The 14,946-nt window shown below is 50.5% G+C and overlaps 1 protein-coding gene across 1 annotated transcript in view; it reads left to right on the forward strand.

Annotated features, from left to right (window-relative positions):
- Window positions 1-14,946, forward strand: part of LOC144736594 (ATP-binding cassette sub-family A member 2-like) — a 59,853-nt gene that overhangs the window by 4,538 nt on the left and 40,369 nt on the right. The window contains 2 exon segments of the mRNA XM_078619159.1: window positions 6,819-6,912; window positions 14,305-14,416. Of these exon segments, the coding sequence (XP_078475285.1) occupies window positions 6,819-6,912; window positions 14,305-14,416 (206 nt within the window).

Genomic DNA, 14,946 nt, shown 5'->3' on the forward strand with positions numbered 1-14,946 from the left:
ACCGCCTGCACACTCAATGGCTATGCCACTGCCCGATCCAATAGGAAGGCAAGACTCACTCCTGGCCAGTTGTTGCGGTAGGGGGCAGACGTTGCTGCTTCAGCAATGAGTCAGTTGCAGTGTGACTTTTCAGCATTGGAATGATTTTTTTCCGGCTAATACCAGTTACATTGTATGGCAATGGTCTTCGTTGCAAGGCACCGTGGGGCTACTGGCAGGCCCGTGGTGGCCTTTAGTGCGGGGGGCCCCTGATGTGCGGCTCCCCGACAATACAAACACCCCCACCCATCATCATCATCATCGTGCTGCTGTCAAACCCACAATGGTTTCAAATGCGTGGCGGCCCTTACACTGATGATGTCTTGTCGGAGAAAGTGCCCCCTTCCCCTCTCAGAAAATGAGTGAAGAACGCTGTTGTCTGGGGTTTTCTTTTTAGCTGTTGTAAGAAACTGGAGAACCCAGAGGGAACCCATGCAGAACATGGGGAGAGAAACGCACGAACTCCACGGTAGAAAGGCACCAGAGTTGGGAATCGAACCCGGGTTCTTTTGCTGTGATGGCATGGGTTTTCACCACTGCGCCACGCTGCCGCCCACTGGCACGATACGTGCCGTGCTAAGTGGTCGTGTGAGACAGTCGGGGGACTCGTGGGGTCGCATGAATAATGAATTCCGCCGGAGATGGGAGTGAGTTTCTGAGCCGCTTTGCACACTCACCGGACTCCGCTGGCCGGCTACTGCTGCTGTGTTGCTCTCCCCGTGTGAGAACGGAAGGGTGGATACGCGTGGACGTTGATGATAATGATGGTTGTGGTTGTGTGTTGTGTAAGCGTCATGGTGGCGAGATGTTAACTACCTCGCCTGGTATGCAGGAAGTTGTGGGTTGGATCCCAACCCTGACGCCTGCTGTATATTTGGAATTTGCATGTCTCTCCCTGTGGTCGCGTGGATTTTTCTCCAGGCCCTCTGGTTTTTCCCTCCACATTTAGAATCAACGTGAGTTTAGAGTATTTGGCTGCGGTTAAATTTCAATACGATGATAAGCTACTTCGTTCAGCTATCATTTGTGGCCAGATCGCTTCTGAAAACGTTACTGGTAGATAATTTTTTTTTAATTTCACACGCAGGCTTTCGCGACCAATATTATTATTAATAAAGTTTTTTTGGGTTAGATCGTGTAAGTACACGTCTATAATTACGCGATCTATCCCAAAAACCTTTATTATCAGTTTATTTTCAGTTTGTAGTTTCAGCTGTGTGTCCTGCACGCAAACATCACGGCGGTTACCGTTTCCGTGGACTTTGCGCATTGGTTCCTCGCCCGTGCGTGTTGACGACTCGGTCTGCACCAGGCGTCCGAGTGCATTTTCTCATCCGCCACCACCCCCACAGGTCACAACGACGTCTTAGTCACTCTCCCACATTTCTACTCTGACTCACGCACTCAAAGACAAAGATCCCCTTTATAGCCTGAACAGGCTGTTGGGGCAAGTGCTGTTAGTGAGCACCTAATGAAAGCCGGAATGGCACACACAGGGAGTGGGTGGCCAAAACCACACTAGTTTGCCTTTGTCTCCCCAGTGCTGATCTTTACTCACCACACTGAGTAGACCTAGGGGAGGCCCAAGACCAGTTGAAATATTATTTCTTAAATGTTGGCCATGACCGGGAATTCAACCTCGTGTGACCGGGTTCGTAGCGCAGTGCGCTAACCGCTGCACCGCTGCTCAGCACCAGCGTCATCGGCTGATGACGATGATGTTGATGGCGATGTCTTGTAGGCTATGTGTGCAGCGAACACTGATAATGACACATCACCACGATTCGCTATCACACCGATTCAATTATATTTCGGATGTATATAGCGCCCTGGAAAGGGCGCTGTAAAATGCAAGCCGACGGCGTTCAGTGAGGGAGTTGACGGAATGGATGGCGGGACAGGGGCTGGGAATGGAGCTGATGTTGCTGTGGTAGGTAAGGCAGAATAAGGTGGAATGTGATGGTGAGTGAGGGTGTCTGATGGGTGCGGCGTGGACGAGAGGCAGTGGGGTATAGGGGCACGTGCGTGAAGTGGTGAAGGGTGGCCGGGTAGTGGAGCTGATGGAGGAGCACATTGTCGTGCTGGGGGAGAGATGTGGTTAGGTGCATGTATAAAGTGAAACTTCAGGATTAAGGGTCGTCGGAGGAAGATGACTGTGGGCTGGGAGTAGGTTAGAAGAGAAAAAGCAGTAGAGAAGAGAAAGAAGCTGAGGGCCGAGCGAAAGGTTGGAAAGCGTGGGTGAGAGTCTGGTGTAGAGTGGGAGTTTGTTCCATGGTGCAACGGGGCAAGAAGAGAGAAAGCACGGAAGCGAGACTCGGCGCAGGGAGGTGATGGAACGGTGAGGAGACAGGAATATTGAGATCGAAGGGAGCGTGAAGGGACATTTTAAAGAAATGAGAGAAGAGAGGTAGGGTGGCGCAAGACGGTGCCAAGCTTTGAATACGAGTGCGAAGAATAAAACAAGACAGCGGTGATCGACAGGAAGCCAGTGAAGTTGTTGAAGGCGAGGAGAGCAGTGAGATGTGTACGGCAGGTTGAGTCGAGTCCGTGCAGCTGCGTGTTGGATGTGTGGGAGAGGGACCAGCAGTGAGCTGCAGTAATCCAGACGAGTGAAGACGAGGGGGGAGTGTACGAGCAGTTTGGCAGCAGTGGCGGTGATGAGTGGGCGGATTTTCCCCCTGATGTTGGACAGATGGCAACGGCGCGCGTGCGAGTGGTGATGGCAATGTGGGGAGTGAAAGTGGAACCGAGAGTTTGGGAAGAGGCTAAGGGGTGGGGGGGGGTGAGCGAGAGGATGGAAATAAGAGCTCCGAGGTTTTGGAAGGATGTAGGGAAAGGAAATGTTCGGCCATCCAGGCTTGTATGGCTGTTGGGCAGGATGAGATGCGGAGGGGAAGCTCGCGGGTGAATGTTTTGAAGGAGAGAAGAACATTTGAGTGTCATCGGCAAAGAGATGAAAGGAGGTGATCGAAGGAAGGTGCTGGCTTCCGAGGCAGTTTCATCAATGGGACAAGCATCTTACATCCCCTCCCACCTCCCTTGCTCAGCCAGCGACAGTGCAGACCCCACGAGATGTTCGGTGGGTCGCGTTCGGTTGGGGTAAAGTGATGTGGGTAACTCCCCACTCCTGCAAGATGTCTGCGCAGCATGGAAGAGTAGGCCAAAAACACCCTCCACTTGGACCCCCCCCCTCCTCACGAGCAGTGGAGCGAGCGAGCGATCGATCGCAAGGGGGGGGGGGGCTGCTCTACGCGAGCAGAAGTCGAGAAGCGTGCGGCGAGCAGGCACGCGTGGACTTGGACTCCCGTTCCCAGGACGACCGATAACCCCGCTTCGCCCATTGGCGAGTGTGTTGGCAATAATACAACTAAGAACACACGAAGCAGGTCGCGGGCGGCCACGTGGCGTCGCCTGCTTTAAGATGGCAAACAGCGCCGTTGCCCGGTTACAAGGAGGTGAACTTTCAACTTCCTTCTCGGTACCTTTTCTCAGCGGATGTTTTATACAAGGGGCCATCCATAAATGATGTCACGCACCTAGGGGGGGGGGGGGGGGTCAGACATTTGTGACTTTAAATAAATATAGACAACATCGGAGTGCAGCGCCACATTAAATACGCACTACAATGACAATAGTTTAAAGCGATTTGAAGCATGTTTTATTTGGGGGGGGGGGGGGGCAGAGCTTTGTGACGTCATATTTGAGGGGGGGGGTCTGACTTGTGACGATGGGGGGTGGGGGTAATAATCGTCCAAAATCGCGTGACGTCATTTATGGACGGCCCCCCAAGGTTGCTGCGGTGCCGATTTGTTATCTCGCTCGCCTGTTTGCAGGAGGCCGGGGGTTCGATCCCGACCCTGACGCCTGCTGCCGTATATTTGTAGTTTGCGTGTCTCTCTCTCCCCGTGGTTACGTGGATTTTTCTCTGGGTTCTCCGCTTTTTCCCCTCCACATTTTTGAATCGATGTGTGCGTCCAGTATTTATTTGGCTTGCTATAAATTTCCACATGATGATAAGCCAATTTGTTGAGCTATCGTTGGTGATAGCCAAGTCGCTTCTGAAAAAGAACTATATACCTCGATGGGCCTTATCTGGTAAAATAAAAAATAGTAAAAAAATATATAAATCAGGGGTCGGCAACCTGCGGCTCTGGAGTCCGATGCGGCCCTTTAAACACCGCTGCGTGACGTTATTTATCAAGGGCCACCGTCTCCTATTCGATTTTTTTCTTCTATTCTTGTTGTTTTGGTTACCGACCGCTGATATCGATGTTCACGACATGGTAGGTGTCCGTTTTCATCCGCTTGCCGTGGCTGATGATGTTGACGTGGAGAGCAGCAACAGCTGTAATTGTACATCGAGGTGGTCAGGGAGCCAGACAATTGCGTCAGGAGTCGCGGAAGAGTGAGTGCATCGCTGTGATAATAATGATGATGATGATGCCGCCTCCTTTCAGAATCAAAATACTTGTTCATACTGGAGGGTCGGAGTGGGTGACAACGTTACAACAACAAACAGTACAAACACACGATAGGAGTGCGGAGTATAGGAAAGTTAAACAAATCGTAAAACAAATTCTTATAAAACTAAACTATTTTTATTTTAAGAGGTGAAGCCCACGAGCTGTTAGCTTCTTGTTCACAAGCGACCTGGCCACAAGTGATGGCTCAACGAAGTGGCTTATCATCGTGTGGAAATCTGTAGCAGCCAAATCATCTCTACGATCTAAACGCTTCAATTTTGACTTAACTTTCGTGACTGCAGGAATTAATATTCTTTGGTTATTTCGGTAAAGTCACGTAAATAGAAAATTTATAATAAAAAAGAAAGTGAATAAAAATACAAAATTATAAAAATAAAAACCAAAAACCACGACGTTTCGATCGCAACACAAGCAGTCATCACGTTTCGATCGCTTGTGTTGCGATCAGAATGTTGTGGTTTTAGTTTTTTATTTACTTTATTTTGTAATATTCCTTTTCTATCTACGTGACTTTACCGAAAGAACCAAAGAATTTGATCTAAACGCTTGTTGATTTTAAGTGTGGAGGAAAATACAGGAGGACCCGGAGGGAAAAAACAAATCTATGGGACCATTGAAGTGTGTTACTTGCTCTGTGGTTGTGTTCTGGTTGACCACAGTCTGTGCAAACTGCCGGAGAGCTCTAATGAGAGTATTTGTTCACGGTGTATTTTCCACTATCATAGAAGTCAACAATTTTATTTATTTTAGCGGGTAAGACTCACTGAACTATATAGTACTTTTTAAGAAGCGACTTTGCTATCACAAATGATAGCTCAACGAAGTGGCTTATCACCACGTGGGAATTTATAGCAGCCAGATACTCTAAATGCGTGACATTGATTCTAAACGTGGAGGGGAAAAACAGGAGGACCCGGATAAAAATCCACACGACCACTGGGAGAGAAACACTGCAAACTCCAAATATATAGCAGGCGTTAGCGGCAGGATCGAACCTACAGCCTCCTCCATACCTAGCCAGGTAGTTATCTTCTCACCACCGTGATGCAATGGGTTGCTGGATTCAGGTCTTTGTCCAGCAGTGGTTGAGAATGATCGGGATGATGTTGGTCAAGATCTCAACTTCCAGTGCTCCCTATCCTCCACCTTTCTGCATTTACCAATCTTTTCGCTTCATTCAAAAAAAAAATTCCACTGCACACACCCCAATGCCCTTGATGGTTTGGTAATTGCACAAAGCTGTACTGTAGTGTGAGGCAGCGAGTACTGGAGTTGAGAAACCGTTAGACCAGCAACATCATCATTGTCAGCCACAATCAATGCACTGCTGGATAAAGCCCCCTTTCTCATGCCGATGGGTAGATGGGATTGAACCTGTAACCTGCGACGGTGACGTTGGCACACTATTGCACTTGAGTAGGGAGATGCGAGGTGAGACAGCAGTTTTATTTTGTACAGGAATTTAATTAAATGCCCCATTTACCATAAATCGATAAGTGCCGGGACATTCGGGCAGAAAAAGTGCACACGTTTGATTTTTTGGGGCTGTGTTTTTTCATGCGAGCGGAGTGCGCTCACAAATTACAATGAGCTTGGCCGGTGGTGGCTACGGTGCACGTGGCGTGGCCGTTAACCCAGCACGGTGGAGGCAGCAGCAGCAGCAGCAGCGAAGGGTTGGTGGAGATCACACCTCCATTCTCGTCGGCGTTCTGGGAGGAGTCGCTGTACCCTGGCTCGCCAAGAGAAGGCAGGGAAGGAATAAAATGTGGTCTTTACTGTTTACATCTGTATGGGATAGTGCGTTTCCCCTTGCACGTGTGGGTTTTCTCTGGGTGTTTTCGTTTACCTCCCACATGTATAAGGTCTGCACTCATTCAACACAAAGTGCTTGCCATAAGTGAACCACAATAACTTGCTGATCTCGTCAGGGAGCATAAACCATCACTCGAACTCCGGTCATCCTCACAGCGGCTTTTGGTTGGCCATCAAACAAAGACGGTTACTGCATCACGCGCTCTCAGATGCTCTTCTGCGGCCGTCTGGAATGCTCTTTCTTCCAATATGAGGAAGCCACTGGAGATATGCATTTTTAAATATCGATAGAAAACTAATTTCTTCAGAACTACTTTTTGTGTTGGGTTTGTCCAACCCCCGCACCTAGCATACATCACGTACTGTGTGAAAGAAGTTCAACATACGTACATACAACATCTCGCCACGAGGCGCCCCTTGTAGCGGTGGATAGACCATGGGTGTGCCCGGATGTGCGCGTGTGCGTGTGTGTGTGACACACAGTGGGTGCTGGCTTGCGAGGTCTTCATACCGCTGGCGCTCTTCTTCGTTCTGCTCGGACTTCGGCAGAAGAAGCCGACCATCTCCGTCAACGAAGGTAAAGCGTGGCTGGTACCTGCCGGTACCCGGCGATCCCCGGCAAATAACCCGGCGGTACTCGCCGAACCGCCGATCGGCGTTGGACGCTTCCCAGATCGTGTTTTGCCCGCATTTTACAAACCATTCCATCACCATATTTTTTGCGTTTTATGTTTGTCACGTTTCATTTTGCCACCATTGCTGCTGCTGCCACCGTTGTGTTTCCGTTAACAAGACCACCTCTCTCTCTCTCGTGTTTTGTGTTTTTAATTTTTCCATCATTTTATTCTGTGTTTTTTTTGTTTGCTTCCGTTTCATGAACACCACCACCAACCACCAACCTCCACCTCCGTTTATTTCTGGACGTCTGCGTTGTGGGGCCCCGCGGCAGTCTGTAAGTTTCTCCCGAGGTGCCGCGTTAACCATTTGGCCTCCTGCAAGGATGAGCCAACATCTCTCGCGTTCAGAGCTGGCAGAATGTCATCGTAGGAGGACGCACGGCCGCTTGTATTTGTCGCACTAATTATTACAATGATGATCTCGCCTATTCGTACTAGTCAATAATAACGATAACAATTATATCCCCGCTGTGTTGTCAAGTTGTACCGCTACATGTTGTTGTGGTTGTTCGACACGCGACCGTCCGACGTCTTTGACTCTTGGTGGGGGGTGAGCTCCTTTTGAGAAGTGAATTCGGTCATCGAAGGAGCCTCCCGGGGCGTCGTGCCACACGGCGCACGGTGCAAACCGAACGCACAGCCGGAGAGCTGCACAGCAGCTGACCGTGAATGCTCCATGCGCGATTGATGCCAATTAATCTTGATAATAACAGTAATGATGATGATGTCATTTAATTACCCAGGAAGCCTCACTGAGACTTAAGACTCCTTTTTTTTAGGAGGGTGCTACTGCATTGTGCTTCCGTGAGTGGTGAGAGTTTGGATTCGTGTTTGGAGGAGGAATCCATAGACACCGCAGAAACCCAGCACTGCGCTGCTGTTGTATACGAGGGGGGAGACACTCGGGAAACCGGAGACCCCAAAGACAACCTAGCACAGGGCTGCTCTATATGAGGGGGAGACACTCAGCACCGCCACCTCCTGGGCACTACCTCGCTGCAGCCCCGCCACGACTACCACACCTGGAAAGCCCTGGTGGTGGTGGTGGTGGTGGCGGTCCCCCATCCCACACTTTAGCAGAATTAAAATTCCCACTTACCCTCCGAGGTCTGACTATGTTTGATGCGTTAACGGTGATTCGGCTCATCTTCGTCATTTACTGAGGGGCAGGTAAATAAAAACAAGTACGACTTTGTGGGCAGTCAAACACTCATTGTCCTCCTCGAGGTCCTGCTCCCCTGCCACAGGAATGTGGAATGTCCACTACCTTCTCAGGGCAGTCGGTGAAGATGAGCATCGCACAAGAACGGGTCCGGTGACGGCCCAGCACCCACGGATTAATTACACCTCGCCCCCCACCCTGCCTCCCCCCAACAGTGCTCCTGTTGTCCTATAATTAATGATTCAGCTGCTCATGTCACCTGCAATTAAGAAAACCTGGAGCGGAGGGCACTGGCTGCCTGGCTTGGAGCCACAGAACTCCTTGCAAGGCACTTTGGCCTTTGTCGTGCTCTCTCTCTCTCACCGGCCGACACTTGGACCCATGACCGCTTCACCTTGAGCAATGCGAATTCAACCGTGATGAAGCCTGGAGAACCGAAATGGAGTTCAAAATAAGAACTTGTGAAAGACCCAATGTAGAAAATCCCTGGGTTTGATCTTTGACGAAGATGCTCATGGTCCACCCTAAATCGCATCCACTGCACAAACCACGGCAGATGCGGATACCTGATGTACAAATGCAACATTTAAAAAAACTCTCCAATGCACGACTGTGATCGTCAAGAACATACCATACAATATTCAACAAAGCAAATACCCAATCCACAGGTACGAAGGAGACATCGCAGCGATGATACACTACTCTGCTGCGCCCGACACGGTTATCTGGCTTGACCACCTGAATGTGAAATTGTCGCTGCTGCTCTGCATCTTCATCAGCACGCATATTAAAGAAGAAGACTGGCTCGCACTAAAGTCACTTGAGTTTGCAAAAGCCATTTCAACCACATTGCACACCATCGCTCCTCCGAATGTCACGTGTGAAGCTGCCAAGGGTGCCGGACAATCCTGGTGGTTTCAGGAAAGGTTGGGGCAGTGTTCCTCCCCCCCCCCCCCCCCCAATGATTTGAAGCTTTCGTGACTGCAGGAATCCATACTCTTTGGTTCTTTTGGCAAAGTCACGTAGGTAGAAAATTAAAGAAATCGCGACGTTTCGATAACCTTGTTGTAACTGTTCTCTCGCTGGTTCGGCAGTTCCACTGCTGGATTATATTTTTTCCGCCTGAGGACGACCGCTTGTGTTGCGATCGAAACGTCGTGATTTATTTTATTTTCTACCTACGTGACTTTACCAAAAGAACCAAAGAGAATGATTCTGCAAGGCTATATATATAATGTATTGCTACAGAAGGATCTTGCATCTCGGCTGGACTCAACGAGTGACCAACGTAGCAGTAAGACCAAGGTCGCACGTAGAAGAAGACAACCCGATGATGCGGGCAGGCACGCAGGCAGGCGTGATGAGAAGGAAAGTGGCACTAATTGGACACATGTAGGATGGAAAACAACAGGAAAAATACAAGTGTGTGTTCGCGGAAAAATGGAAGGAACCGGGAAGAGGGTAAGACCTAGCGGAGAATGGCTTGACGACGATATTAAGAGATTTGTGCCAGAAAGATGTGGCCACTACTGCTTGAGCCACATTGGTACAAGTCAGAGGAACGTGGAAACCAATGACGAAATGTACAGCGGACACCTACGGGCTGTCTGCCCATGGATCGTGACGATGACGAGATATACAATAGACTCTGGATTATCAACGTGCGGTTTATACGATTTTGCGGATTAACTGGGCACCTGAGATTTTGACGTGAATTAATAACTCGTGGATTTTCCCTTAAGCCCAAATGAATAATCTGAAAACAGTTCTGTATTAAATCTTGACTTAAAGCTTCCGTGACTGCAGGAATTCATATTCTTGGGTCTTTCGGGAAAGTCACGTAGATATACAGTTCTATATTGTTATTCTACAAGTCGCGTGTCTTAAACCGAACAAATACATGCTCCGGTTAATACAAAATCCACTTGATCGCTTCTACAGTACAGCACAGTAGTTGCATATGTTGACAATGGTGGGCAGAGTTTGAATGATGTTGATCGGCTCTGCTGCCCACTTAATAGGCCGAGTGTTCTGTACGGGAGCAGGAAAGTGTTATCACTGAGCATGCGCATTGATTGGTCGATCGATCATTAGCATTCGTTCTAAATCAAAAGAGTAACAATTGAAATCGCCAGCTGTGCTTCATTTTGAGTGGCATTGAGATTCGCGGAAAATGTTTATTTTTTTGATTATCTACGATTTTGAATTCTCCACGGCCATTCTCTCCATCTTTAGCGCAGATAATCGAGAGTCTACTGTATATAGCCAGTCTGTGTGGATGCCTTGCTATTACATCACGGATAATGTTAACTTGTAGCGCACCGTCACACGGTGTTGGCTCACGCGCGAAGAGAGATGAACACTCGGAGGCACGAGGAGGAACCACAAGCGAGCGAGGAGGCAGCAGCCGCACGTGGTGATCCGGAGCTGCCAACAGGTGCCCAAGCTCTGCGGTCCTCTCTATATATTTAGGCGTTAATGTCCAATACGACGAGCGATTTATGCACGTGGAAAGAAACTGAAACACCCAGAGAAATCCCACGTGTGCCAAGAGGGAAACGCGCCATCCCATACAGATGGAAAAGGTGGAAACCACATCTTTGCTTTCCTGCCTTCTTATGGCGAGCCAGGGTACGGGCTCCTCATCGACGCCCATGAGAAGGGAGTTTCGCAACATATGTGCTGTGATCCACCAACCACCTCGTTGCTGCTGTTTCCACCGTGCTGGGCTAGAGGCCACGCCACCTGCGGCGTAGCCACCACGGCCCAGCTCGTGATTTGCGAGCGCACGCTACTGGCTCCGCGGTCCTCTATATATCGAGGGTGAGGAAACGGAAGCGTCCGGAGGAAACCCACGGGTGCGAGGAGGAAACGCTCTCCCATACATTTTCGTCGAGTACCACCTTGTCCTGGGGAGCCAGGGCTCGGACGCTTCTCTACGCCCCCGCCCCACCGGACGGGAGTTTCGCAACAGCTGTGTGCGCTGCTACCCGCACACCGCAGGATTACAGGCGTGCGCCACCACCGCCCGGCTAAAGATGATTCTGCAAGGGTAGATCTAACATATATATGTAGCTGGAGAAAGATCCTGAAGCCAGCCTGTGTGGGTGACTTGTTAAGACAAAAAACTAAACTATTTTAGTTTACCAGGTAAGGCCCACTGAGCTATATAGCTCTTTTTCAGAAGCGACCTGGTTATCACAAATTATAGCTCAACGAAGTGGCTTATCACGTGGAAACTTATAGCAGTAGCCAAATACTTAAAATGCTTGACGTTGATTATAAATGTGGAGATAAAAGCCGCAGGACCCGGAGAAAAATCCACGAGATCATGCAAACTCCAAATATACAGGAGGTGTCGGGGTTGGGATCGAACCCACGACCTCCTATATACCAGGCAAGGAAGTTACCATCTCATAGCCACCGTGGCGCCTGACGGTGGCGAGATCGCCTGTACTCCTCGTTCAGATCTTCGGTACGACCCAAATCGACTGCACATTTCACGAACGCGAGCGATTTATTTCAGGGGCCATTAACCCCTCGCTTGCCCGCCCCCCCCCCCAGCGTCCCAGCTTGGCTTCAAGATTTTCAAGAGCGCCGACTCTGCAGGGCCCGTTCGTGATGTCGCCAGCAGCATTTTTGCCTCCGTTCCCCGCAACCTTGTTTCCTCGCTTGATGGGGGCCCCGGAGAAGGACTTGCAGATAACCCACTTCTTGCAGGCGAGGGGAACTTTTCCCGCAGTGTACTCGTGCGTCGTCCCCCATAGTCTTGCGCAAATCACAAGAGGAATGTGCGTGTTGGAGACGTGGCAGGAGTGACCTTCGATTGGCACGGTTGGCTACGTAAGATGCGAAAGAAGTCCAACATATGACTGTGTCCTACATTTAGAAACGCAGTGTTGTTGCGGAGTGGAAAATACCCCCCCCCCCCCGCCCTTCCCTCTAGAACACTGATTAGTATGGCTAAGATGCTCGCAGAGACTGTGTACTTGTCAAATTGCCGTATCAATTTTCGGTCCCTCAAAAAAGGAGTTTTATTTCCATTGGGAGCTCACCTGGTTAAACTATACGCGGGGCATGTCTCGTCATGCCGCACACGCCGGATGATGATTGCTCAACGGACCTCCACTGCCCAGTCCTCCGGTGCCGTTCTGCAGCTCTGTCGAGGGGCTTTGCTGTGTTTGCTGTGAACCCCACATCTCGCGCCCACACCCCCCACCCCCCCCCCCCCACCTTTTGTACAGCACAGCATCACATATCCGACTTTGGGGACTGAGGCATAGGCGGATCTGTGAAAAGGTCGCATTTGTGAACGTCTACACCACTGTGGACAAATACCAGCGGTGGGCGGTTAATCAATTGTGACGGTCGGACATGTGACATTGTACTGTAACTCGCACTGCTGTGATCTGCCCTTGAAGATTACCCATCCCTCAATCATTGAAACAACAACAACGTTGATTTACAGCCCCTTTATCAATCCTCCCTCTGCCCTGTGTCGGCTGTGGGGGTAGCTTGACTATACTTCGTCTTGCTAGTCTGTGTGGGTCACTGAAGACAGGAGTGGGGGTGCCCAGGGCTGGTTCAGATAGCGCTTGCCACCGACGTTAGCCATGACCAGGAATCGAGCTGGGGTCGCCGGATTCATAGCCTACGCGGTCTCTTAGCCAATTGTATTATAATTGTGCTAGCGTTGTCATGTGACGTGACGAATGGCCAAATCGGATCTATTGCAGTATTTATGTTGAACTTCTTTCGCACCGTACATAACCAACCGTGCTAATTGGAGGTGCGGGGCAAGGAAAACAAACTAAACTCACAAAGCAGTTCTAAAGAAATGAGATTGTTAATCTAGATATTAAGGCTCATAGCTCCAGTGGCTTCTTAATATCGTAAGGAAGAGTGTTCCAGACGGCCGCAGAAGCGCATCTGAAAGCCCGCACGATGCATTGACAGTCTTTGTTCGATGAGCAGCTAAAAGCTGCCGTTGCTGCTGCGATGATGACCGGAGCGTGATGATGGTGTATGCTCCTGGATGAGATCGGCAAGGTAAAATGAGTGGCCCGTGGAGGGCGTTATCACAGAACTACTTCTGAGATCCCTTCGAGTGACCTCGTTGTCCACAGACTGGGGGTGCTGCACTTTCCCCTGCTGCAAGAGGGGAATGTCCGTATCACGGACAGAGTATCCCGACTGGGCTCACGGCTTCGACTCTTGGTCGGGAGCGCCGGTGTCGGTCACAGACGGCTTGAAGCGGGATTGGAACCCAGCTTGAAGCGGGATTGGAACCCAGCTTGAAGCGGGATTGGAACCCGGCTTGAAGCGGGATTGGAACCCGGCTTAAAGCGGGATTGGAACCCGGCTTCTCGGCAGTGCCAGCTCGGTGCCCTGGGCCCTAAGCCACCCGGCCACCTCTCAGATCCACTAAATTCGTAAACTCTCATGAACTCTTTTGCATTCCGAGACGTCTGCAAGTTGCAGGGTGTAGGTCCCGTTCACTGCTGCATCTTGGAACGCGCAAGCGGTTCGGCGTTGGTTTTATCCGGAGAGGCGTAGTAGCGCTGTTGATTTTAAAAACATCGCACACGCCACGGAGAAGTGTAGTGACACAACTGCACTCGATGATATTAGGCTCCCTAACTGTGGCCCGCAGGAAGTTGCTTCTCGAGTAGATTGCTCAGGAAGAGAGAGAAGGTCAAACTGGAACAGTTTCACAGAGTGAAAGTAAATTCGGACTGGAAATATAGTTGGGGGGAGGGGGGGGAAGTCCTTGAAACAATCAAATCACAATCCTAAAGGATGGGCTCTGGGGTGAAAGGGCAAGACATAGGAGGCTGGACCTACTGCTGAACAATGTAGAATGGGACACCAGATGTGAGGACACTTGAACCAAGAAGCTGACCTTGGGCAGAGACCTCCCAGATTCTGATTTTGCTGCTGGCGCCTTGCGTCTTGCTCGGCGCCCTGCAAGCGCGGGCGGCGCCTCTGCGGTGACCATCTGCCTGTGGCCGTCTCCTCCCTTTCTACGCTTGGATATCCTCTGCTTTCTGCTTTGCCCCCCTCCTGTCTGTGTGCGCATGTGCATGTGTGTGCACCTCCCCAACGTCTCGCCCCCCCCCCCTCCTCCAAGCTTACTACTCGGCCTCGCCCTTAACCTCGGCGGGGATCGTGCACATCATGCAGTCCATCTGCCCCGACGGACAGAGGGACGCGTTCGGCTTCCTGGAGTACCGCAACTCCATGTGAGTCCACGCTTGTGCAACCACTCGTCTTTGTGTCCGTCCGCAAAGTGTTTAACGTCCTCCTTCTTGAAACCCACGCTGCTGTTGCTTCTCTCGGGTCTTCTGTAATCGCACCCGTACAGGGAAAACGGACCTGACGTACATAACGCTGCAGTGTTCTAATTTCTTCTTGCCATAAATAATGATTAAATCCTCGCAAAATCCGCGCTCGTTCTGAATCTGGCCCTTGTTTCACCTCCATCGAAGGAGCCGCGCGCTCTCGCGCGCTCACGCTCTCGCGCGAGCAGATGCCCAGCGGGCGCCGTGGCGATGCCATGAATAATGGAGCGGGGGGTGATTTTGGCAGTGGCGGCGTAAACGCTATCGGTCGGCCGATGCCCTTGCACGTTGGATATTGCCTCCCCCCTCTTACCCCACGTGCTATCGTTGGGAATGCGCAGACGAGCGGCCACCATTTGTTTGTGGTTCATCGTCGACGCCGATTTTGGAAGGACCGACTCGTTTGCCGTATGTCGGTCTTTTTGTCTCAA

This window comes from Lampetra planeri, chromosome 61, assembly GCF_965212315.1.
Source record: "Lampetra planeri chromosome 61, kcLamPlan1.2.h2, whole genome shotgun sequence".
Classification (NCBI taxonomy): domain Eukaryota; kingdom Metazoa; phylum Chordata; class Hyperoartia; order Petromyzontiformes; family Petromyzontidae; genus Lampetra; species Lampetra planeri.